General features: G+C 35.8%; 1 protein-coding gene across 7 annotated transcripts in view; it reads right to left on the reverse strand.

Moving 5' to 3' along the window:
- The window catches only part of Znf451 (zinc finger protein 451), a 99,596-nt gene that overhangs the window by 27,424 nt on the left and 46,020 nt on the right, over positions 1 to 26,152 (reverse strand). For 4 of the 7 annotated variants that reach the window (XR_015448832.1, XM_004846100.3, XM_004846099.3 and 1 more), the window contains 5 exons: positions 21,441 to 21,552; positions 13,352 to 13,502; positions 11,617 to 11,743; positions 3,367 to 3,520; positions 1,425 to 1,572 (listed from right to left, as the gene is read on the reverse strand). Coding sequence is in view for 6 of the 7 variants with exons in the window: in XM_004846100.3 (XP_004846157.2) it covers positions 1,425 to 1,572; positions 3,367 to 3,520; positions 11,617 to 11,743; positions 13,352 to 13,502; positions 21,441 to 21,552 (692 nt within the window). In the remaining variant the exon portion in view is untranslated. Of the gene's footprint in view, positions 1 to 1,424; positions 1,573 to 3,366; positions 3,521 to 11,616; positions 11,744 to 12,853; positions 12,953 to 13,351; positions 13,503 to 21,440; positions 21,553 to 26,152 lie in introns of those variants that run through there. The other 3 variants (XM_021259390.2, XM_021259392.2, XM_087204934.1) reach the window with 3 other exon arrangements.

Raw genomic sequence — 26,152 nt, forward strand, 5'->3', positions numbered from 1 at the left:
CAAAGAATCTTAAAAAATAAAGGAAGTTTGGAATATACAGAAGTATAAATTAAAAATAAATGCATGGGGCCGGGGATTTAGCTCAGTGGTTTCGCCACCTGCTGCGCAAGCACAAGGACCTGAGTTCGATCCCCTGTACCAAAGAAAAAAACAGAAATAAAATAAAGCCATGCCTACAACCCCAGCATTCTGGGAGGCTGAGGCAGGAGGATCACAAGTTTGAATCCAACCTGGGCAACCTGGTGACTTTCCAAGCTCCTTCTCATAAGAAAACATTTTAGAAAGACCTGGGGATGGATGCAGCTCAGTGAGAAGGCTCTAGGTTCAATCCCCAGTACTGTCAAAAACAACAAAACAAAAAGCTCCATGGCAGTGTTGATATCTACTGAGGCTGCTGCTGGGTACCTGGGTGTCACAGTGTTCTGTGTACTTCATGTAATTAAAATTTTTCATAATAAAAAATTAAAAGGCACGACCAACATTGAAACTCATGAAATGTAAGTTTGAGAACCAGCCTACTGATTGTTAGATTCTGCTGCCTGTTTTATTAAGAACATTATTTTGCTTAAAGGTTTGTGAGAATTGTGCCTATTAAACAAATGCAATTGTATCACTTAGAAAATAAACTTTTAGTTTGAGAGAGAGGGATGGAGAGAGACAGAACAGCATCAACATGCAAACTACAGGCTCTAGATCACAATTATAGCAAACCAACTATAAAAAGCTTGACAAAATCTCCAGGAAATCCCAATAACTGAGTAGGTATTTGATATTACAAAATTTGCTTTTTAAGGTGGGATAATGGCATTACAGCCATATTTTTTTATAGCCATTTTTTTTTTTAAAAGAACAATCCTTATTCATGAATATATCCTGAAGTATTTATGGATGGAATGATATCTACAGTTTGCTTCAAAATAACTTGTAGAGGTAGCAATGTGAAATAAACATGACTGTCATGTGTTGATTAACAAGTGAAGCTAAGGTAAAGTACACTTGGGTTCATTATGCTATTCTCCACAGTCTGGTGTATTGCTTAAAATCTTCCACTGTAAAGACAAAAGAAAAATCATATTGGAATCCTTTCTGATCACTTGATAAATTTAGCCTTTCACTGACACTTAATCTTTCCGATATAGATAATACATTCCATTCTGGTTAGCTTAAGACGAGGTGCTTTTATAACTCTCTTCTCAACTCACACACACGGCTTAGAACTATTAGCTTATTTACATTCATAGTAATATGAATATATCCATTTTCCCCCATACCTCTAACTCCTCTCACTATGCTAAATTTGTCTAATTTCTGGGAAAATGTACATTCTCATTTTCAAAGGAGAGAAATAATGAATGGGAAAGCATATGCTGACTCCTCTGACTGGTGAACCAACTCTCTCAGCTGAAGACTGGACCTGTACAAACCTGAAGTGGGCAGTGAGCTCCATGTGGGATCGCAGTGTCTGGTGGCAGGTGACACACTTCACTTGGAAGGGAACAACTTTGCACAGAGAGATCAAAAGTTTCTTTGCAAAAGATGGAAATGGTATTGGACGTGCTATTCCCTTGTCATCTGAAAGACAAGATAAACTGTAACTTCAAAGTCATTTGAACACAGGATGGCCCAACCTTTCTCTTTTTTACCTTTCTCAACATCATCTGAACAAAGTAAAAGACGCTAATTTTATGTAATAAAAACCTAAAAGAAGCCATTTTGTAGCCTTAAATACAAAGGATAACTTACATACAAATAAAAATATGAGTCTTAATGGCAGAGAAACACCCAACTTCCTAGAGGTCATGGATATAACAAAAATATTATCCTGGGCCAGGGATTTAGCTCAGTGGTTCCACCGCCTGCCTCGCAAGCGCAAAATCCTGAGTTCGATCCCTGGTACCAAAAAATAAAATATTATCCTGAGTAAATGTTTTCTTTCCAATTTTCTCTTCACTTCTAAAAGTAAGTGAGTCTTATGGGTACAAGTAAATACTGAAATCTTTTTTTTTTTTTTGGTACCGGGAATCGAACTTGGGTCCCTGTGCTTGCGAAGCAGGCGGTGGAACCACTGAGCTAAATCCTCGGCCCCTGAAATCTTTTTTAAAAGAAATAAGAATTAAAGCTGGGCATGACAGCAAACTCCTGTAATCCTAGTTACTAAGGAGGCTGAGGTAGGAGGATTCCAAGTTTAAGGCCAGCCTAGGCAACTTAGCAAGACTCTGTATCAAAATAAAATAAAAAGGGCTGGGGTATAGTTCAGTACTAGAATCCTTGCCTAGTATGTGTAAGACTCTGGGTTCAATTCCCCAGTACCAAAAAATTAATAATAAATAAAACACAGATCTTTCACTTTTATGTTTATAAAACTAATATGAGGATAAGTAATTTCAAGAGCGATCTGATCCAGGTATGTTATGCTGTAGGAAACCCATTATTCTGTATACCAACTGTGCACTATTAAAAAAGAATGATCCTCTGACTTCCAATAGTTTGTTTTGTTAAACAAATTTCTACCTATGTTCATACATTTTTCTTCTATTATCTTTATCCAGTTTTAGGATTAGCACAATGTTGAATTCCTAAAATGAGGGGAGAAGTGTTCTTTCTTTTTTCTGCTTTAATTGTTTGATATTATTTATCAGTTAAAATGTTTATGAGCACGCTGTTGTCATATAGGTAGGTTTCCAAGCTAGGAATATACTTTCTTTAATAGGTGCTATTCAAATTTTATATTTCCTCCAGAGTTAGTTTCATTAGTCTTCCGAGGTACTTCTTAGAAGTTGTCAAATTTATTTCAAAAATGATTTTTGTAATATGCTTTCTATATCCTTTTAAATTCTGTAAAATCTGTGGTAATGTCTCCTAGATCTTAATATTGTAATTTAAAAAATGTATAACTGATATTGTGTAACAGGAAGAAAAGGTCTAAAAGAGCAGGGGAATTGTGAGGGGTAGGGGAAGGGAAAAAAGGGAAAGGGAAAAATATGAGAAGAGGAAAAAAAATGGAAACAAGGTCTTTGCAGATAGGGAAGGGTGGAGGGAGTGAAGGGAGGGCAAAGGAAGGGGAAAAACATAAGAACCAAGATACTCATGTAAAGGTACAAGATCCCAATGATGAATGTAACTGTATTGTATACTGAGAATGTACCAATATATGTATGTCTTCTTTGGAAAAATAAATAAATAAATAAATAATAAAAAATAAAAAATAATGATCTGGGCCAGGGATGTAGCTCAGTGGTGCCTCACCTGCCTCACAAGGCCCTGAGTTCCATTCCTGGTACTAAAAAAAGAGACTAATCCAAGAAGTCTGATGAATTAGCAAAGATTAAGGTGTTTGAATAATTTTCAGAAGAGTTATTAACATACCACCTAGTTTAAAACTCTGATGGAAATGATTCTTTCCAGACATATGCTTCAAACAGTCATCCTTTCTGCTGAAAAGAAGGAAGCAATCTGGACATGCGAAGCACTGAACGACCTGAGGAGGAAGGCTGCTGCTGTGTCCATCATCTGCACCTTCCTGAAATGTAAAACAAAGCTTCACTACAGACAACCAAAAATCAATACTTCTAAAAAGTTAACTTGCAACTTTCCTATTTATTATTTATTTGGAAAATTTTGTATCAACTCATATGAACATTTTTCTTCCCTCAGTGTGAATTATGAAACTTCTACCATAAACAAGGTCCTGTATTAACATTTAAAATTTTTCTCAAAACCAAATTATAACCATCTTTCTGTGACAATAAATGTAAAAGAACATTTACTTTCTTTTTTTTTTGGTACCTAGAATCGAACTCAGGACCTTTCACTTTTGAGGCAGGCAGCAGCACCACTGAGCTAAATCCCCGGCCCCAAAGAACATTTACTTTCTATGTATTTTTCATTTTATATAAACATTCATATATCGTAATAAAGCAAAAATGTGATCACAATATATATACTTTTTTTTTTTTTTTTTTTTGAGACAGGGTCTCACTATGTAGCCCAGGCTAGCCTTGAACTCACAGTGATCCTCCTGCCTCAGCTTTCCAAGTGCTGGGATTGCAGGTGTGCGCCACATACACTTTTTCTAATGTTATGTTCTGTCCACTCTATTCTTCAATATAACATGTTTACAAATACAGCTGGGCATGGCGGCCCACACCTGTAATCCCAGAACTCAGGAGGCTGAAGCAGGATTACTGGACGTTTGAGGCCAGCTTAGGCTACAAAGTGAGTGCAAGCCCAGCCTCAACTATGTAGAAACCCTATCTCCAAAAGAAAAGTATTCTACAATCTTCTCTATGCTTAATCATTTACAAAGATATACAGAAATAAACTTACATGAGGAATGTCATTGTTTTATGAACTACTGTCATCTTACAGACTCCTGCTGCCTATTAGTTTTCTCATCCCGTAACTAATACTGGGAATTCCTAAAAATCTACTAGTATAGTGCTAATTTATGCTTATAAGTTACAAACTACTCCATGGTACGGATGGATCTATGAGTCAAACATTAATTTCTAGGGCTGTTTTTATTTTGATCTTTCCCTCCCCAGATATAATGATTGTTATAAACATCTTTAAATATATACTTTTACTTATAGTTTTTTTTTTTTGAGTACTGGAGATCAAACTTGGGACCTTGTACTTGTCAGGCAGGCACCGGTACCACTGAGCTAAATCCCCGGCCCTGCTCATAGATTTTTTATTCTCATTATCAGTAGTGGCTCTTACAGGTCAAAAGAGTGTACATATCTGAATATTAAAGGACACTGTATGATTGCTTTTTTTTAAGCTCTATTCATTCATGCATCCCCCAGCACTGAGTGAGCCTGACAGCAACTAATATTATAGATTTTTTTTTTTTTTTTTTTGTGGTACTGGGGATTGAACTCGGGTCCTTGTGCTTTCGAGGCAAGCAGCAGAACCACTGAGCTAAATCCCTGGCGCCCAGTATTATGGATCTTTTAATTTTTGCCAGTCTGCCAGATGATATTCACTGCTATTTTAATTTGTACTTTTTGTCTATAACTGAGTTTGACCATTTCCTTGGGTATCTGGATTTGTTATGTGAATTTCTTATTCATATCCTTAGTGTTTATTTTTTAATTGTTTTGTCCCCTCATCAATTTGTATCAGTCTATAGTTATTGGAATTAATTTCTCTAACATCCTCCATTTTACAAATGTTTTTACAGACATCTATCTACTCATTTTCTTTTCCATTACTCTTTAAATTTTTGATAGAGTCAAACAGGTATGCCTTTTCTAGCATCTGAGTTTCCAAACTTGGTTAAGCACATTTTTCTATCTTAAAATTGGAAATTAAAAGAGAAAAGTTTGTGGGCTGGGGATATAGCTCAGGGGCACCACGCCTGCCTGGCAAACGCAAGGTCCTGAGTTAGATCCCTGGTAGCAAAAAAAAAAAAAAAAAAAAGAAAGAAAAGAGAGAGAGAGAGAGAGAGAAAGTTTGCATGTTTATTGTAGGTGAAATTATAAATATAATTTAACTTCTTAATGATCTTTAGAATAATAACCCTAAAAATTATATTGTGCCTTGTTAAATTAACACTAGGAATATAACAAGTTTGCATAGTGCTTACGAGATTTATGTGGGGCACAGAGAGAGAGGGACAGGGAGTTACCTTTGCACTGCATCCAGTATAGGTCAAGCACCACACTACAATTCTGAACATTCACCCATTTAATCCTTACAGCAACCCCCTGAGATGCCATTTTCATTACTCACAATTCCCATCTCCACTCTGACTGGCAAACACACTGCGCCCCTAAAGACAAATCTACCATTCAAATACAGATCTGTATCGTTGTAATCAAGTCTATGCTCTTTTCATCACTTCCTCTCCTAACCCGTTCCTGTTTTAATGTGATGGGAGCCACACAGAAGAAGAAATGCCTGGGAAGACATTCTGGATTCTAATTAGACTGTTCTAAATAAGAGCAATAAAGACATTTATTAACTACCAATTTATACAAATTTCTTCTACTTGATGAGCTTAAACTAAGTAAATAAAACAATTTCAGTTTAGCTGAGTCAAAATGGATTAAAAATAAAGCCTGTTTAAATTATTTGCTCAGTAGTACCAAAAAGGGATTCTACATAAAAATTTACTGAAATATACTTATTACAAAAGTATGGCATATTTGCAAACACCTTCTACAAACTAGGAGAAGGAATAAGAAATATAGAAAAATGGTAGGTTAAACTAATCAATTCCCTTTAATCATGTTTGTGGTTATAATAAAATAGACACAAATTTATATATCAAAAATAGTACAACCACAAGATATCACTTTGTACCCACAAAGGTACCTGCATTCAAAAGGTTAGATAGCAAGTGTCGGAGAAGATGTGGAGAAACTGAAACCCGCACCCACTGCCAGTGGGAAACTCAAATAATGCAGTGCACTGGACAACAGGCAGTTCTGCAAAAACGTAAAGAGCTATCATGTGACCAGCAACTTTACCTTATTAGAACAGTGACATACCTATTCACACAGATCTGGGTGATTATTGATGGAAGCACTACTAGTAACAGTAACAAAGTAAGAACAATCAAAACATCCACCAAGGAATGAGCTGATAAAATGTGGCTCATATCCATACAACAAGGTATTATTTGGCAATAAAAAGAAATGAAGTACTAATACATCCTACAACATCAATAAGCCTTGAAAACATGGTAAGTGAAAGAATCTAGTCACTAAGGCCACATATTGTTTGAGTCCATTGATATGAGATGTTGAATATGTTAAACAGAAAGTAGGTTAGTGGTGACCAAGGGTGGGGATGGGGGGGCGATGAGCTAGTATAGAGGAAAAACATACCTTTGATGACCCAATACCCTTAAAAACAATAAAGTGCAAAAGTTCCTACTGACCTGCAAATTCACCAAGGAACACAGAAGCTTAAGGACAGTCACCACTACTGTCAGAAAAGGGGGAAAAAGTAGGATGTTGTCCAGTGATATAATATCCACCAGGTGTCTTTAAGGTCACAAATCACTAACAACTTCCTACTCAAAGTGTGAAATCAAGGACCAATGGCCTTGGTATCATGTAGGAGCACATTAGAAATACAAATCTAAGGCTCCATCCCAGGTCAAATGAATCTGAGTTTTAACAAAACTCTTAAGTAATTTGTGTGCACACTGTACTTTAAGAACACCAGGCCTACAGGGAAGAAATTGGAAATGAAAGAAAATGGGGAGGACTGGAGGAAAATAATGCAAATTATGAATAATTTGATTCTCTTTCATTGGAGAATGCCATCTTTACAACACAGAATTCTTAGGTATGGAAAACAATGAAGCTTATGCAACTTTCTAGCGACCTCTTCTGGTTGATTTATTTATTTTTAAATTTTATTTTATTTTTTACTTTATCCCATTTCCTCCCCTCAAGCCCCCTCCCCACGTACAAAAGCTTTGTTTCCTTTTTTTCCTTCTATTTGCATTTTTTTTTCTTGTCCCTTCCTTCCTTTCTCCCTGCAAATGCAACCTAATGTGTACTAGTTTCCTTTACAGCCCTCGTGACAGATACATCAATAAAATATGCCAAAACGAGTATTATTCAGGATTATGGGCCAGGCCCAAAGTGCCTTCCAGAGTATTATATATTGAAATCTTCTATGCAAGTATAATAATACCATGTTAGACATAACTAAATTGAGCTCACAGGTTCAGTAATTTGCCTACAGCATGCATAGAAGTGACAGTGGAGCCTAAGTCTGTCTGACATCAAAGTCTTTGTTCTATTTTACCAAATTGTTTCTCAGAAAGCTAAATGTTGGGCCAGGGATTTAGCTCAGTGATTCCAGTGCCAGCCTTGCAAGCACAAGGTCCCGAGTTTGATTCCCGGTACCAAAAAAAAAAAAAAAAAAAAGAAAGAAAGAAAGTTAAATATCATAAATCTACTTTCTAGAAAAAAGGCAAGAAAGGGCAAAATAGCCTGGAATATGTGAGTCTCAGGAAAAAAAATGAACAAATTAATGAAATTTGGGGAACACAAACAAAAGAATTAATTTTAAGGTTAAACTACCAATTCATATTAACAAAAGAAAAAGATAAAAATGCTCACTACAATACAGAAAAACATTTAGAGTATGTAACAAACAAACATCCCCTGAAAGAACTCTAGTTCTGAAAAAGGGAGAGTCATTAGTGACACTAAAAATATCAGGAAATTAAGTCATATTGTACCATTCTTCCCTTCTTTCCCCAAACCTCCCATTTTTCATGGCAATACATACTCCTATCATTTCTTTCTTCACTTGAAAGTCTTCATTCTAAATATTATTTGAGTAAAACCTTTTCCTCAAAACTAAATTACTGGAAAAGTCACCTAAACTGGTCTCTTGTCCCTATCTTTGAATCCACTCTGAACACGACTGCCATCTAATACCATTTTCTTTTGGTGCCCCCCTTCCCTCAGAAGTGAAGAAACTAGGTTCTAGAATTTTAAGTATTTCCAGCTCTAATGTATAAATACTTCTTTTCATCATGGCACTGTTTTATAACAGTGTGCCCTCCACAATGGTTCCGTAATGGCTCCCTCTTGCAAATGTCAAGTTTAAATCCTGTTAGTACCATGTTGGGAGACCCCAAGAGGAGCCTCAGGTGCAGTGATTTACTAGAACTCATAGGGTGAAGCACAGAGTTGTAATCACAGCTACAACTTACTACAATCAAAGGGCACAAAACAAAATTGGCAGAGGGAAAAAGCACATGAAGCGAAGTTCAGAGGAAATTAGATGTAAGATTACAAAGGATCTTTCTCAGTGGAGGCACACAGGACACATTTAATTCCTCTGGCAACAAACTGGGAGAACACAGGTTAATGGTCGGTGTACTGGGAAAGTTTATTAGAGATTCAGTGTTCAGGGCCCGGGTCTTACAGCAGCCTCTGCCTAGCACGTACCAAAATTCAGACTCCTCTAAAGAAAGCAGGTGTTCAGCATAGACCATAATGTTTGCACAGTTTAGACATCATGAGCCACTCACATAAAAAGAATGGTATGAGCCATCCCCAAATCCAAGTTCCTAGACACTACCCAGAGGCCAATATTGTAAGCAAGCTAGAAGAGGAGTCTCAGACTCTGCTGTTTTCCCTCTCTGCTGCACACTCCCCATTCTCACAGTCACAATTCTGCCTAGGCTCCTTCCGCCTGATCCCATCACTTGTAGTTTCCATCCCTAACCCCTGAGGATCTACTCTCCTCCATAACACAGTGTCAAGTTCTCTGACACATCTCTCTCCTTTCTCATAACTCCTTTACCATTAAGGCATGTTCATTCTAGAGCAGAAGCTCTCTCATCTCATTCTACAGATGCAGGCGCTCAAAAACTAATGCCTGCCTATACAACAAAATTTGTTTCAAAAGTGCACATCTGTTCTAGGTATTTTCTTTAGTATGGGGGCAAGGAGTGAGAAGACTACAGAAATGAATTAGATATACTTGAGAGTATAAGCTTTAATTCTCTGCTGTGAATCTACATAGAATCCTTGCTCTTCCCTACATTAATTTTTAGATACAGGTCTAGATATAAGCAATTCTGTTTTTGTGCCAATACTATGATGTTTCTATCATTGTAGCTTTGAAATATAACTTCAAGTCTAGGATTGGGATACCTCTTACTTTGCTAGGGATGGGTTTTGCTATTCTGGGTCTCTTCTGGTTCCCTGTGAATATGAGCATTTGAAACATTAGCAAGTTTTAGTTCTCTGAGGAATGCTGTTGGCATTGTGATTAGGATTGCATTAAATCTGTATATCAATTTTGGAAATATGGCCATTTTGACTAAACTGGTTCTACATATCCAGGAACAGGGGATATCTTTCTATTTTCTGATGTCCTCTTGGATTTCCTTTTCAGAGTACTATAGTTTTCATTGTAGAGGTATTTCACTTCCTTAGTTAGGTTAATACCAAAGTATAGTACTTTTTCCTGCTGTTATTGTGAATGGTATTTTTTTCCTGATTTCTTTCACAGTAGGTTCATTAGTGGTGCATCAAAATGCTATTGATTTTTCTGTGTTGATTTTGTATCTTGCTACACTGCTGAATTTGGTTATCAATTCTAGGAATCTTTTTCTGGATTTTTGGGTCTTCTATGAGAGGATCAGGTCACATTAAACCAGAGGGAGACAGTGCCACACACCTCAAACCCCTGCAGGCAGATATGCCTAGATATAAGCAATTCTGAAGACATGATTTTTTTAAAAGCCTACTGATCTCTGGACATTAGCACCTTGCTATTTCAAAATCTAAATATTCACTCATTATCTACAGCAAATATGGATGTTCTCATAGGCTTTATGCTGGCAGGATGTTTAATGTAATAATGTTTTAATGATAGAAAAATTTAAAAATACATCCAAAGGAAATTAATTAACAAATACACTAATAGTAAACTGTAATATATTCCTACAGAACAATGTTATTCACTGGCTGAAAACAGAAATGTATGCATTTACTCAGTAATTACTTAAGGACTTATGTTTACAACACTATTATTTCTAATTATAAGACAATTTAAATACCTTATGTAAGAATATCTATCCCTATATGGAGAAACACTAAAAATGTATGTATCAAAATGTTAAGAGGGGTTGTCCGTCTCTGAGAGATTCAGGATGAGTTATTTTCTTCTTGTTAATGTTTTTAAAAATCTCCACAATGAATATCTAGTCATTCCTCAGTATTTGTGGGTGGAACTGGTTCCAAGATTCACTATGAGAATCAAAATCTGATGCTCAAGTCCCTTATATAAAATGGCATGGTATTTGAATGTAAGCTGTGCACATCCTTTCACATACTTTAAGCCATCTCTAGATAATTTATGATACCTACTACCGTATAAATGCTAAGTATATGTGGTTATATTGTGTAGGCAATAATGACAAGGAAAAAGCTCAGCACAGGCACATTTTTTTAATATTTTTGATCCACAGTTTGTTGAATACACTGATGCAGAGCCCATGGATGTGGAGGGACGATATTATTTTTGCAATGTTATCAATTCATTAAAGATATCTGTATCAAATGATAAAAACCCATTAGCTCTATATTATGTGGATTTGCATATCTATGCAACAACTCATGTCCCTTGAGATTTAACACTTAATGAGGGTTTAAATAGCACAGTCTTAAACACTAGTTCTATTTCTTAATACTAGCATTAATAAAAGGAGTTACTACCTCACAGTGCACTGACAGGTAATGGACTTAAGAACAAGGTTCTAGGGCCAGGGATTTAGCTCAGTGGTTCCACTGCCTGCCCTGCAAGAGTAAGGACCCGAGTTCAATCCCTGGTACCAAAAAAAAAAAAAAAGAATAAGGTTCTATTTCTTATTATGTGACCAATTCACAGAGCATCTTGAACAAGGTAATTTAATTTCATAAAGCAACTCCATGAAAGGGAGGATTTCAAAGATAATCTCTAGGACTCCTAACTTGTAGCATTATGTTTATCTGCTCATAATTCAGTGCCCCAAATCATTTTATTTTCCATAGACAATAATAATTATTATCCATATGTGTGCATCATTAGAATTGCAAGCTTAAGAGAAGTATGAAAAAAAACCCCACTATTAGGACACGCTCTTACCTTAGCAAATAGGTGATCTCTATATTGCTGTTGAGTAACAAAGTTTTGGTAACATACTACACAAGCAAAAGAACTGGTGAAAGGTCCATGTAAAGTAATTGCTGGATCACATGGAGAGTGATCAAACCTACTCAGCAAAAAAGAAGTAACATTAGAAAGATATGCACTCAGAGAATGAACTATTTTGCTTCATTTGTGAAAGTAAACACATACACCTTCAAAAATTTTTTGTACTTCTCTACTAAAATATTAAATAATGTTTCAGTATTATTATAAGGTCACAAATCACTAACAACTTGCTACTCAAAGTGTGAATCAAAGATTAACAACCTTGGGGCCGGGGATTTAGCTCCGTGGTTCCGCTGCCTGCCCCGCAAGCACGAGGACCTGAGTTCGATCCCCGGTACCAAAAAAAAAAGATTAACAGCCTTGGCATCATGTAGGAGCATGTTAGAAATACAAAACTAAGGCTCCCTCCCAGGCCAACCGGATCTGTGTTTTTTGGGGGTTTTTTTGGTACTGGGGATCGAACTCGGGTCCTTGTGCTTGCGCAGCAGGCGGTGAAACCACGGAGCTAAATCCCCAGCCCCTGAATCTGTGTTTTAACAAAACTCTTACATAATTCGTGTGCACACTGTACTTTCAAGAACACCAGGCCGAGAAGGAAGAAATTGGAAATGAAAGAAAATGAGGAGGGACAGGAAGAAAACCATGCAAATTGCTGTGTGGTTCAGGTTGGTTGGTCTTGAACTCACTGCAATCCTCCTACCTCAGCCTCCTGAGTCCTGAGATTACAAATGTGCACTACCATGCCTGGCCAGACATTTCTGTTTCTTATAAATGTTTTCAAATCTTTTCAATGTTCATTTAACCATTTAGCAGATTTAGGTAATTTTAAACTGCTTTGAAAATTTTTTTAAAGGTAAGATAATGCATGAGCAGAATGACACATCTGGAAAAGGGAATAGAGACCCAAACTCTCGATCTGCCTATCTTTCAACTGTCAGTGAGAAAACTGGGGGAAATATTTAATATCTTCCCAAAGTCATCATATTGTATACCTAAAATGTACCAATAAACTTAATGAATAAAAAAAATTTAATATCTTTAGTATCATCTTCCCTTGATGTTTACCTTTCCATGTTCTTTGAAAAACTCAGCAAACTGATAAAGTCTCATAGATAGAATATCTCTTCATTGTTATTTTTGCTTACACTGGTTTGCCATTAGTACTTACTTTGTAATGCCATATTTGCTTCTGTAGGACAGATCAAGTATCTCTAAGTGTATCTTGAAATTTATATTTATGGGCTGAATTTCATTAAAATTCATTCAACTGCATTTAAAAGTAAATCCTGTTCAGTGTTTTATAGACATTTAAGGGAATATACATACTTAAACGTCTACAGCATAAACAAGACAGAATATCACTAGAAAAATCTGACTTCACTGAGCCTTCTAAGAAACCTAAATATAGAGATAATAATACCAAAATAGCACAAACAACTTGGGTTTCAAATATAAAGCCATAATCACAGTGACAGAGGTGCCTCCCACTCATTAACAAATCACACTGGTGGCTGGGGTTATCTGGCTAGTGGTATAGTACTTATCTATGATGTGCTTAACTCTGGGTTGATTCCCAGAATTGCAGAAAAACAACCTAAAACAACAAAAAAATCACTTTGCAACTCACTTGATCCTCAGCATTTACTATCCTGAATATCCTACTTACCTTTTCAAATGTCCTAAGAGAAGGTGCCCATTGTCAAATTCCCTATTACAGTGCATTATAGGACATGAAATTGTTTTCCCAGACTTCCATATTTGACCTCCTCTTCGAAATGAACTTTTTGTTCCAGAATTAATCGTACCTATCTTGAGTCCTGTATCATTAGAATACAAGTTCATAAGTTACTATGTCAGGTACTTGTTCTTTGGATTGGTGATCAAAATTATAACAAAACAATGAAAACATTGCCTAGGTGGTCCTAAGTATAACTACATCATTATAGTCTCTTATAAAATTTACAGTAACCTAAACATAAATATAATTATTTGGGACAAAAACAGCCCTTAACACCTCTAAGCAGCATTCTCTTGAGAGAAAAATAATCCATTTCCTTAAATTCAACAGCCAAGAAATGCTGAAGATAATATGCATTAGAAAATCAATCTCCTATTCCTTAATTTCACATACATAAATTGCCAAGCATCTTTTCTTCCAATTCTTTTTTTCAAATTATCTTAAATCATATGGTTGAGTTATCATACACAAGACGTGGCTCTGTGAAAAGCATGTTAAATGATGTAACTGAGGTGACAAGAGGGAAATAAAGAGGGCAAACTTCTGAGGATCAGAGTGTTGTCCTCTGAGGAATCAGTGAGCTCCAGCCTGGACATCCCATAACACAGGTGTCGTGACAACAAACCTACAGAACACTGAGCAGGGATCTGCTTGCTGCTGTTATCTCTCTCTCCTTCCACTGAACCTATTTTGTCCCTTTTCCTTTTCCATTTAAAAATTCAAATATGGGCTGGGGATTTAGCTCAGTGGTTTGGCCGCCTGCTGAGGAAGTGCAGGGACCTGAGTTCGATCCCCGGTAGCAAAAAAAAAAAAAAAAAAAATTCAAATATTTGGGCCAGGGATTTAGCTCAGTGGTTCCGGTGCATGCCTCGAAAGCGCAAGGTCCTGAGTTCGATCCCCAGAACCAAACCAACAACAACAAATTCAAATATTAAATAGTTGCCCATAATTTTCCACTCTTTTTTTTTTTACCCAGGTTTATTTTTTATCCTTTTCTTTCTTCATAATTATGGTTCTACAGTCACATGCTTCTTATATGATTAATCTCCCTAGACAAATTTCACTCTCAGGAAAACACCCAACATAAAACATATGTACAATGTAAAATTTAGTTATGTCATATTTTGAAAAATTATAAAATGGCCAGGAGGACTTCAATACACTGGTAATCTGATTACTATCTCTATTTTAGTACTGTCTCTTAGGGACTGTTTCACTCAAATGCTTTGACTATTTTGTACAACAGAAAACTGGGTGATTTATAAAAAACTTGGTAATTTATAGCAGTTTCTACAAACCCTAAGCATCAACTAGAACAGGAAAAATTCCCTTAACATAATCTAATTTTTAAAATTTCTGAATGGTATATATGTTTAAGGTTTTAACTGCTTTTCTGCTGTTTTAGTCCTTTTTGGGAGAATACTTTTATCACACTATCAAATTGTCTGTGAATGTATTCAGACAACAGATAATAAAGAGCACAGTCCTAGTCATTTTATATTTATCCTTTTTTTTTTCAGTGCTAGGGATTAAGCCAAGGCCTTCTCCATGTAGGCAAATTACTTTTATCACTGAGCAACATCCCCAGCACCATCTTTGATTTTTTAATGTAGTAAGAGTTATAATCATTTTTACAACTGCCCATCCACATTCCAAATGTCTCCACCCCATTAGAACTTTTATTTAGCTGTAGAGAGTGGATAAAAATTAAGTCAGAAAAAGCAATCTATGAAAAGAGAAAAAACCTTTCTACTGGAAAGGCAAAACAGGATTTAAACATTTTTTCCTTAAATAGTATAGACAGTATTGTTTTAAAATTATTTAAGTACTTAAATTTATGCAAACTGGCATAAAAGATATTGTCCAGCTTTGGGGATATGACTCAGGCATACAGAATTTGCCTAACATGGGCTAAGCCATGGGTTCAATCCCCAGCACTACAAACAAACCAACAACAACAAATGGATTTTCTAAAAATAATTATAAATAAAATACTCAAAGTAGTTTTAATCAAAAGACTGAATTATGATAGTTGACTTTGGAACAGACTAATGAGTCCTTTAAAGATACTGGGAGGTAAAATCTTGTTTTTTAAATAATTAAATGAAACAATGACTCCTCTAGTTTTCCCTAACTATACTACAGTTCTCTTAAGAAACCCTGGGCCGGGGATTTAGCTCAGTGGTTTCAGCGCCTGCTGCACAAGTGCAAGGACCCGAGATCGATCCCCGGAACCAAAAGAAAAAAAAAAAAAAAAGAAAAGAAACTTTTTTTTTTTTTTTTTTTGGTGGTAATGGATATTGAACCCAGGGGCTTCACAATGAGTTTCATTCCAGCCCTTTAAAAAGATTTTCTTTTAAGACTGAGTCTCGTGAAGTCGCTAAACTGCCTAGGCTTGCTATCTTCCTGCCTCAGCCTCCCCAAGAGCAGGAATTACAGACATGAGCCACTGCGCACAGCTAAAGCCCATTACCATACCAAATACAGTCCAATAGTGTATCACAGCAGCTGTTGCAGCAACAGATCCCAAACTTCACTTTTACATTATTTCAGGAACCAAGCAAAAAGCTACCCTGATTTAAGAAAACAAAAAAGTATAACTACAGAATTTAACTCCAGGTTCAACTTTATCTGACATTTACAAGCCAGGAATGACTTGAAGGCAGACAAAATATAAGCACTATGAAGACTGAGCTAAATAACTCATTTAATGCAAGGTGTGGTAGCTCATGCCTGTAATTCCAGCACTTATGAGGCAGAGGCAGGATTGCCATGAGTTTGAGGCCTGCCTAGGCTACATAGTGACACCCTATCTCAAAAAATTTAACAACTCATTTATTCTCACTTGGTCTGCTTAGAGAAATAAACAGATGCTCAAGAATTCAAATTATTATGCATTAAAATATTCGGCAAATCTGGAAGGCAGAGATCAGGCCTAAGGGGGCTATTACTTAGCCAACAACCACTTGATATGAACTTGAAAATCTTAGACTCATATGAGATAAACATTTTTAGAAGCAATCTTAGAGATGATAAAGGTTTATGGTTCTAGCTCTTTTCACGATCCACCTAGAAACCTCCCTTGAACCAGATGGCCAAGAATCTCTGGAGCACCACGTGCTGCAGAGTTCCCAGATAGTTCTGATGCAGCTAAAGAACACCACCAAGCCAATCGCTAACTTCTTCCATGGGGAAAGGAATGCTCATTAAGAAGGACTTATAAAACATCACCTCCAGAAGCAAAGTCATTTGTCATATTTTCTGAGTAGAGTCAAGGTCTGGAATGCCATAAAATTCCTTTAACTGGGTAAGTCAAATTCAGAAGACAAACTCTAGGCCTCCATGTTCATTATGCAAACATTCACAGTCCATTTCAATGTAATACTCAACCAATATGTACTGAGCATCACAGTGCCAGGCATGGTATTTTGGTTTTTGTTTTTTAATGAATAGATACTATAAAGAATTAGTTAATACTTGTTTTCTGTCCTCCAAGAGCATCCTGTCTGGTGGAAGAGACATATTCATTCATTAGAGGAATGAATAAAGTACTCTGAAGATCAAAAATGATTGAACAAAGGCCAGGGATTTAACTCAGTGGCACGGCACTTGTGCCTGACAAGCACAAGGTCCTAAGTTCGATCCCTGGTACCAAAAAAGAAAAAAAAAAAAGGCTGAACAATTAACCTAATAAGGAATAAACCACAATTCACTTAACTGATAACTAGACATGATATGTAACCATTTTGGTTCAGCAATCCCCAGATATGAAGTATTATCTGGGGGCCATACAGTAGCCTCACAGGCAAAGAAAAAAACATAGAAAAGGTTTGTTTGTGTGTGTGTATTTATTTGTTTATTTGACAAGGTCTCCTTATGTAGTTCAGGCTGGCTCTGAACTCACTCTGTAGCCCAGGTTGGCCTTGGACTCACAGTGATCCTCCTCCCTCAGCCTCCCAAGTGCTGGGATTACAGGCATGCACCACACAAGGTCTTTTTAAACATTTGGGGTGGGGTAGATGGACTGGTAGTTTGTTAAACACAAGTAGACTGAGAGGTAAATAGAAATACAGTTTGAGGGAGTGGCCAAGTATCAAAACATCTATCCCATCAGGCATGAAATATTAAATACTTATACATATAAATTATTAGAATTTTCAGGCCGGGGGTTTAACTCAGTGGTTCTGCCACCTGCCCCGCAGGCGCAAGGATCCGAGTTCGATCCCTGGTACCAAAAATAATAACAATAATAATAATAATTTTCATAAGAATATATGCTTTGAGGGCTGGGGATTTAGCTCAGTGGTTCTGCCGCTTGCCTCGCAAGCACAAGGACCCGAAGAGTTCAATCCCCGGTACCAAAAAAAAAAGAATATATGCTTTGACTGTATTTAGAGCAAAGTTCCCTGAAAACTAAGTTTAGAACAAGAAGATATCTAGGGTTCAACAAAGTTGAACCTCATGTATAGATATGTCTGATGATTTTTTGCAATTAAACCTTCTGGTAGATTAAAGCCACAACTAAGAACTCTGGATATTCTATTTTAAAAAGCTAGGGGAGTAATCACAGTGGTATTTTCCTCCTAGTTGGAGGAGAACTGTTCCACAGCAACCCTTCCTGAAAGTTCAAGTCTGCAAAGATTAATGAAGGAGGCGCCCACTGCTTCAGACAATCTTAGATGGACACCTCCTTACAAAACATCTACATAGACTACACTGATGGATAGATAAGTATTAGTCCTCCAGATCTGTTTAAATTCAATTTCCTTAGAGAACCCTTTTTCTTTTTATTTATTTTTGAGACAGGGTCTCACTCTGCATTTAAGCCTGGACTTGAGCTCATTATGTAGTCAAAGCTGGACTCAAATTCACAGTGATCCTTTTGCCTCAGCCTCCTTGGTAATGGGATTGCAGGTATTTCTGCTGGCTTGAACAACTGGTGGTACAAATGGATCTAATTATTTTTATTTGTCTTTTTATTAATTAATAAAAAGTTTATAAAACAGACCACTTCTAGTTAGTTGCCTGAATCTGAATAACTGCCTAAATTTAAATACAGCGGTACCTCGGTTCACAAACTTAATTCTTTCCATGATTCTGGTTGCTAACCAAGTTGGATGAAAACCAAACCAAATTCAATGGTTAAGTTCAATGCTGACTTTATGAGCAAATTTGATTCTGTTCTCATTCAGTTCAGTTTGTGACGAGAATCAGGGAGAGAAACCAGAACATGAACCAAGGTACTACTGTATTAATAGTATGCATACCAATTTTAAAAATTACTACAATAATCAACAAATTTATTTACTTCATTAAAGAATTTATTTATATTTGTGAATCTCTTTAAAACATTTCATATATAAAAGTGGCTGGTTCATGGGCAAAACGTCATAATGAGTTTGGCTTTTTTTGCAGCCATAGCGGCACCTGTTTTTTGGGGGGTTTTTTTGGTACCGAGGATCGAACTCGGGACCTTGTGCTTGCGAGGCAGGCGCCAGGACCACTGAGCTAAATCTGTTTTTTCAGATACAATTTTCAGTCACATTCTCTGCATCATTGTGTATTTCTTTCTTTGGTACCAGGGATCAAACTTGGGACCTTGCATTTGCGAGACAGGCAGCAGAACCACTGAGTTAAATTCCCAGCCATCATTGTGCATTATTTCTTGCCAATCCTAAATAAACTTCTCTAAAGGAATATTTTTTAAAGTAATTTACAACAAGAGATCTCTTTACAGGACAACAGCTTATCAATAATTAATTCTCTAAATTTTAACAAGGAAATCTTACGTGTATCCTGTTGCTGGTGTGTATAATGCATTTACAACTGCTGTACCCCAAATTAACTGTATTACAATTTTTTATTACCATTTTAATACAATTGGTAATATAAATGGTATTTTAAAACAAATGGTAATACAGTTTTGTATTATCATTTTAGTGTCTTCCTTAAGGAACTGTAATACGATGACATCTGGCCTGCTAAACCAACGCCTAACTTTGCATTACTATAATCAAAGATAAGATCAGGTTTTATGTTTCTAGGTTTTCCTTCAATCACTGTACATGTGTGATTTGTACAAGTCATTAACATACAAATGGTTCCTTTATAGGTCCATTTAACAAATTTTACACTGGAACTATTTTCAAATTTCATGATTTCACCACATTTTTTGCTGTCTTTGCTCATATCGGTAAAAATTTTCAATTTGGCTGTACTGTGCCGCAAAACTATGTTTCTTATTGTAAAAGTTCTTGTACTAGGAGTATACTCAAAAAATAACTATTTGCATATAATGTGTGGTACTCATATAATAAGCTGCTCAATAACTTCAAAACATCATAAAACTGGTCATGGTTCGAAGGGGTTCCACTTTTTCAGCATAAACATGTAAATCATAAGTGCAACAATCAGGCAAACATAATTTATATAATTTTATCCTCTATTTGTACTGTTTTCCTTTGATGTAGTGGCGAAAAAGCAGATGTCCTCACCATATCTAAATTTTTTCCAGGTTTTACTGCATTCCTGAAAATGCATTATTACTAATTTCTTCCATGATTTTTCTTTTCTTTCTTTCTTTTTTTTTTTTTTTGGTACCAGGGATCAAACTTGGGACCTTGCGCTTGCAAGGCAGGCAGCAGAACCACTGAGCTAAATCCCTGGCCCCTTCCATGATTTTTCTAAATTTATTCAAGGGAGCCTCAATTCTGTACATGGTATTGTCAGAGAAATGTAAACAATTCAAAATAGCCAAAAAACAATCATGTTGCATGGCATTCTTTATAGATCCATTGGGACACATACTAATTTCAGGCCAATACAAGCTTATTATCTGGTAATGATACTATCCCTGTAATTAATAATGTTCCTATAAAAATTTTCATCTCACTAATTGTAACAGATTCCCAGCATTTCTGATGTTTTCTTCTTTTTGCACTAAAGCCACACATCTGTTTCAACTGTAATTTCAACTATATTATCAGATACAAATAATTTATACAACTCAAAAGGATTACTGCAATTAGTATTTTTTATTAGCAGTTCTGCATTTTACCGTTCCATATGCTCATGTTCTATCATGTTTCTTTCTATTATCACCTGTGTTCTTCCTCTTGATGTTCTACATTCATATCCAAATTTGCACTATGTACATTGAATGTACTGGACACAAGATTACATTCATCTAACTCTAATACATCTTCATCTGACCTTTTCCTCTGATGAGGTATAATTACAGTTTCATATCATGAATTACCCATTTTCTGAGTTTGACACTCTAATGGGAAAAAAATTACAGAATTGAAATACTCTTAAAATTGAAAAACAAATAGGTTATGTGTGTACAGTGTGTATATGTATACAACAATCATTTATCACTTATAAATGAAAATCCCAACAAAAATGAGAAGAACCATCAAGGAACCACAAAGGGATAATAAAAAGAGAAATTTACCACTGAGCTTCACACATTCACGACAGAGCCGTAACTCATGTTTTGTTGCTGGGCAAAGGAAACTCTGATTTAATTTTATGAGTAAAAAGACAAATAAGTGATTGGATCCATTTGTACCACCAGTGGCTCTACCAGTAAGAACATGTTAATAATCATATGGCTGTGAAATAACAATGCCTGTTTTTGTTTCAGCATCTTATATTAACAAGAGTATATACAGGTTAGCTCTATAACATCCAACAATCAAATTCAAATCAGAGCCACCCAGCAGCAACACATCCAAATAAAGCCCTGCCATGAATGCATTAAATATATGAGTGAATGAATGAGCAAGCAATATCTGATGAGCTCAAGGATGGCTTACATTGTATATACCAAAATATATACTTGGGCCAAAGAAAGAAATCAATTGGCAAAAGAGGCCATTATGAGGTGATATTAGTATCATGAAAACTGAATTTCAGTCTTATATGTTCATTAGAACCTGAATAAAACAGACATACTTTCTGCCTTAAGGCATTCAGAAAGCTCAGTAACTTCAGTATAATCTCTAAAGAATACCTGGCATTTTTAGCCACTGGTCCACACACAGTCTTGCTGCTTCTGTATCGGAATGTCCTTGAATAAATTCCAATTCTTGTAACCCATGAGCATGCTGAAAATCGATTTTTTCCTAAAGATATTAAGAAAAAATATAATTGACTTATGATTACTAACCAGTTTCCTTGGGGAAAATAATCTGACACATCAATGGTCAGAAAATACTGATTACTCTTTATCTTGCAACTCCAAGTCTAGAAATTTATACCAAAGATATACATATCAAAATAAAGGTTCATGCTCTAAGATGCTGATCCCAATGTTATTTGCTCAAAGTTTGCTACAACCTACATCTATCTCCAACTGTAGTGTTTAAGTAATTATATTATGTACATTTGATTAGAAACACTAATCAAAATCTCCAGTTGGGTGTGGCACATGTCTGTAATCCCAGTATTTTGGGAGGCAAGCCCAGCCTGGACAGCTCTGCAATTTAGAGAGACCCTGTGCTTTAAAAAAAAAAAAAAAAATTATATATAAATGTATATATAAATATATATTTACATATTTACATATATATACATATATATATAGCAGGGCTGGGGTTGTAGCTCAGTAAGAAGGACATGGATGGGTTCAATCCCCATTACTGCCCCCCACCAAAAAAAAAAAAAAGAACAGTGCTATGAGAACATACCTTTAGTATCAAGCAGATAACAAATTATTTTAAACAAATGAACCAAAATACTAACAAAGAATTTTAGTTTATATACAACTACATCTAAAGAGGGCAAAAAGGCTATATATTAAACATTATTAAGGCTATCTCTGGGAATGGAAATAAAAAGGAGCCTAATAAATATTTGTTCAAGAGTAATATATCACATTTATTGGCATTTATTACGTGCCAGAATAAAACATTTGTTGCTATCTGGATCAAGGGTTGACAAAGCTTTTCCAAAATGGGCCAGACAGTAAGTATTTAAGGTTTTGCAGGCTAGTTTCTACTACAACTTCTTAACTTGCTGTTGTAGCACAAGAGCAGCCACAGACAGTATGCAAACAAGTATGGCAGTAAACCTCTATTGTATTTGCAAAACAGGCTGCAGACCAGGACCAAATGCTTTAAACTGCTGAAAGTCTCTAAATGTTCCTAGTTATACTACCCACAAATCTATGAGTCTATCACTAATCATGCTGTATTATAACAATACTGACCTACTGTTCTGAAAGGACTTTGGCTTTCTCATAATAACCCTATGGCATAGGTATTATTATTATTCTCATTTTATGAGGGAAAGACTGGGGTACAAAGAGGTCAAATAAACTGAGTGGCAATATATAACAATGTCAGGATCCAAATTCTGGCAATCCAATTCTAGAATTCATGCACTCAATGAGTACATCATTCTTGCTCTGACAAGATTTCTATTACAGTCAAGCCTTTACGTTCCACATGCATGGATATGACCAACCTATGACTGAAAACTGTGGGGTAAAAAATTGCATCTGTACTGAACATCCACATACTTTTTTTCTTATAATTATTTCCTCAACAGTACAGTGAAACAACTACATAGCATTTACATTACAGTAGGTATTATCAATAACCTAGAGATGATTTAAAGAAGAGAGGAGGATGTGAGTAGCTAACAACAAATACAATGCTATTTTATATGAGGGTCTTGGGCAGTCACAAATTTTGATATTTGAGAGTCTTGCAAATACTGAAAGACAACAGTATTCAAAAAGAAATCAAATGCAGGGACCGGGGATAAAAGCTCAGCGGCACAGCGGCTGTCTGGCAAGTGCCAGGTCCTGAGTTAGAGCCCCAGTGGAAAAAAAAAAGCAGAAATCAGATTCAAAAACATCAAATTTGAAAGACAAACAGAATAAAGCATAGCCTGATTAGCAATATAACAAGATTTCATATAATGATGGGGAAGTGGAGGGAAAAGAGGGATCAAGATTTAATCTGAATTTACACAACAGTGTTCAAAGCACAGCTACAGAATACTAATTATCAAGAATGTTAACCCATATTAAACAGCTCATGTAAAATTCTCTGCAATCAACTGCATTAAGTATAGAAATACTGGTCTGAATACAAAATATTAAAGCCCTTTCATGCAGGGTCTCCTAGTCCTAGGTGTTAATGTGCGCTGCAATTTTTCTATTCATTAAGTATGCAGTATCCCAATGTCACACATCACCAGATCCTTCTGAAAATTCATCATAATAAAAACTCTCCAATTAAAGTACTATAATGAAGATTAAGTATTACTACATACCAGCTAACAGCTGGTACTTAAACAATTTCTAAAAATTGACGTTAACCTTTTTAGAAACTTCTCTGGCATATCTTACCACAGAATTTGAACTCTGTGAATATACACAGTCAATGCTCAAAAACATTTACTCACTGCAAACAGTATGAAATTAGGCACCCTTCTCCCCTGTTCCAAAGTTACTTTCACATACTCTAGGGTTACAGTCCTTCCAAGTCATTTTAATTTCTCAATATATATAAGCAAAGCTGGGAACTAGTCAGGTGGTCAGTGTAAGAACTGACCGCTGAAAGTGAAATTTCCAGTGAGGACTTTAATGAATTGTCTTTTTTTTTCCTTTAAAATCTCTCTATCACACACAAAAAAACGACAACTTGGGGCGGATTTAGCTCAGTGGTTTTGCCTCCTGCTGTGCAAGCTCAAGGACCAGAGTTCAATCCCCAGTACCAAAAAAAAAAAAAAAAAGACTTGCTTTATGGACACCAACAATTCACAAACGCCTAAAATAGAAGACATTTTCTGTATTTTTAGTTAGAATTACCACTCACTACAATTTCAAAAATTATTTCTATTTCCATTTCAGTGATTTCCTTTCTGGATATCTTTTGTTTGCCTCTTTTTTGTTTTGTTGTCTAGTTTTAAAATTCAATTTATCAATAAAGGGAATCAAATAAAAAATCATAGAAGAATATCAAGCAAGAGACTAAAGTATCTGTTTTGAGTAATTTTCTTCCTGTAAGAAAAATAAAATCAGGGCCAGGGATTTAGCTTAGTGGTGCCGTGCAAGGTCCTGAGTTCGATGGGGGTAGGGGTGACAGGAAAGGGGAAAAATTTATTTTTTTAACTGATTAAGCAAAAAATGTAAAAAGTTTCCAACTTTCAAAAATATTTCTTCAATGCTAAGGTAAAATCTTTAATATAATCAATATTTACATAAGTGGAGGTTGAAGCTTTCTTTGAGGAAAAAACTCAGTTGTCCCGGTGACTACTATATAAAATTCTGAGCTTATCACAAAAACTTTACTATCCATGTGACCTAGGAAAAGAAGCCAGCATCTAGTGGAAAATCTGGGAAAAAGAAAGTTTGCAAATGACCAATGAAAACAACAACAAATATATAGAAACACATTTTTGGGTATACAACTTCCTTAAAATTGAAGAGTAAGTTTGGGAAAACAGAAATAATACTGTTTTTTTGGAAAAAAATACTTTAAACATATAATTAGAATATCACAGTCTAATTAGTATTGCACCATAAAGTCCTCAAACTAACCTTCTAAATTTAAATATTAGTTCACATTATATCATTTAAAAGCTAATAAAACAGAGGCTACAAAAATATTATTTATAATACCCAGTGAAACAAAAAACAAGTGACCTTCTAAGGTTAAAACAGTTGCTGGCATTCAACTTTGGTAATTCATACGTGTCTAGGAATCTGTCCATTTCTTCTGTGTTTTCCATCTTATTGGCGTATAGGTTCTGGAAGTAGGTATTGATGATCCTCTGGATTTCTGCTAGGTCTGTTGCAATTTCACCCTTTTCATTCCGAACTGCATGGTTTGGGGCCTTTTCTTTCCTTTTTCTGATAAGGTTGGCTAAGGGTTTGTCAATTTTGTTGATTCTTTTGAAAAACCAACTCTTGGCTTCGCTGATTTTTTGTATTGTTCTGTTAGTCTCCATTGGATTTATTTCCGACATGATCTTTATAATTTCCTTTCTATGGGTTTTGGGTTTGTCCAGCTCGTCTTTTTCTAGAAGCTTGAGGTTCAGCATCAGGTTGTTTAATTGGGCTCATTCTGTTTTCCTAATATGAGTATTCACTGCCATGAATTTCCCTCGTAAAACTGCTTTCACTGTGTCCCATAGATTCCGATATGTTGTATTGTCATTGTCATTTAATTGAAGGAACTGTCTGATTTCTTCTTTAATTTCCTCTGTGACCCACTGGTTATTCAGAACTGTGTTGTTCAATTTCCACATGTTTATGAAGTTTTTGCAGTTTCTTTTGCTACTGATCTCCAATTTCATTGCACTATGGTCTCATAATATATAGGGGAAAGCTTCAATTCCTTTGCACTTACCTAAATATGTTCTATGAGTGAGTATGTGGTCTATTTTGGAGAACAACCCGTGTGCAGCAGAAAAGAATGTGTATTCTGATTTTGTGGGGTGGAACACTCTGTAAACATGTTAAGTTCATTTGTTCAAGAGTTTGATTGAGTTCTACTATTTCATTGCTTGTTTTTTGTCTAGTTGACCTATTTATTTGTGACAATGGGGTAATGAGGTCCCCCACTACTATTGTATTAGTGCTGATATTGTTTTTCATGTACGTATTTGTTTTGTATAGTTGGGCGCACTAGTGTTTGGTGCATAGATATTTATGATTGTCATCTCTGCCTCTTGGATTATTCGCTTTACAAGAATATAGGGTCCTTTTTT

Source organism: Heterocephalus glaber, unplaced genomic scaffold, assembly GCF_053883595.1.
Source record: "Heterocephalus glaber isolate CG9 unplaced genomic scaffold, H.glaber_assembly_v1.0 deba00000594, whole genome shotgun sequence".
Lineage (NCBI taxonomy): Eukaryota > Metazoa > Chordata > Mammalia > Rodentia > Bathyergidae > Heterocephalus > Heterocephalus glaber.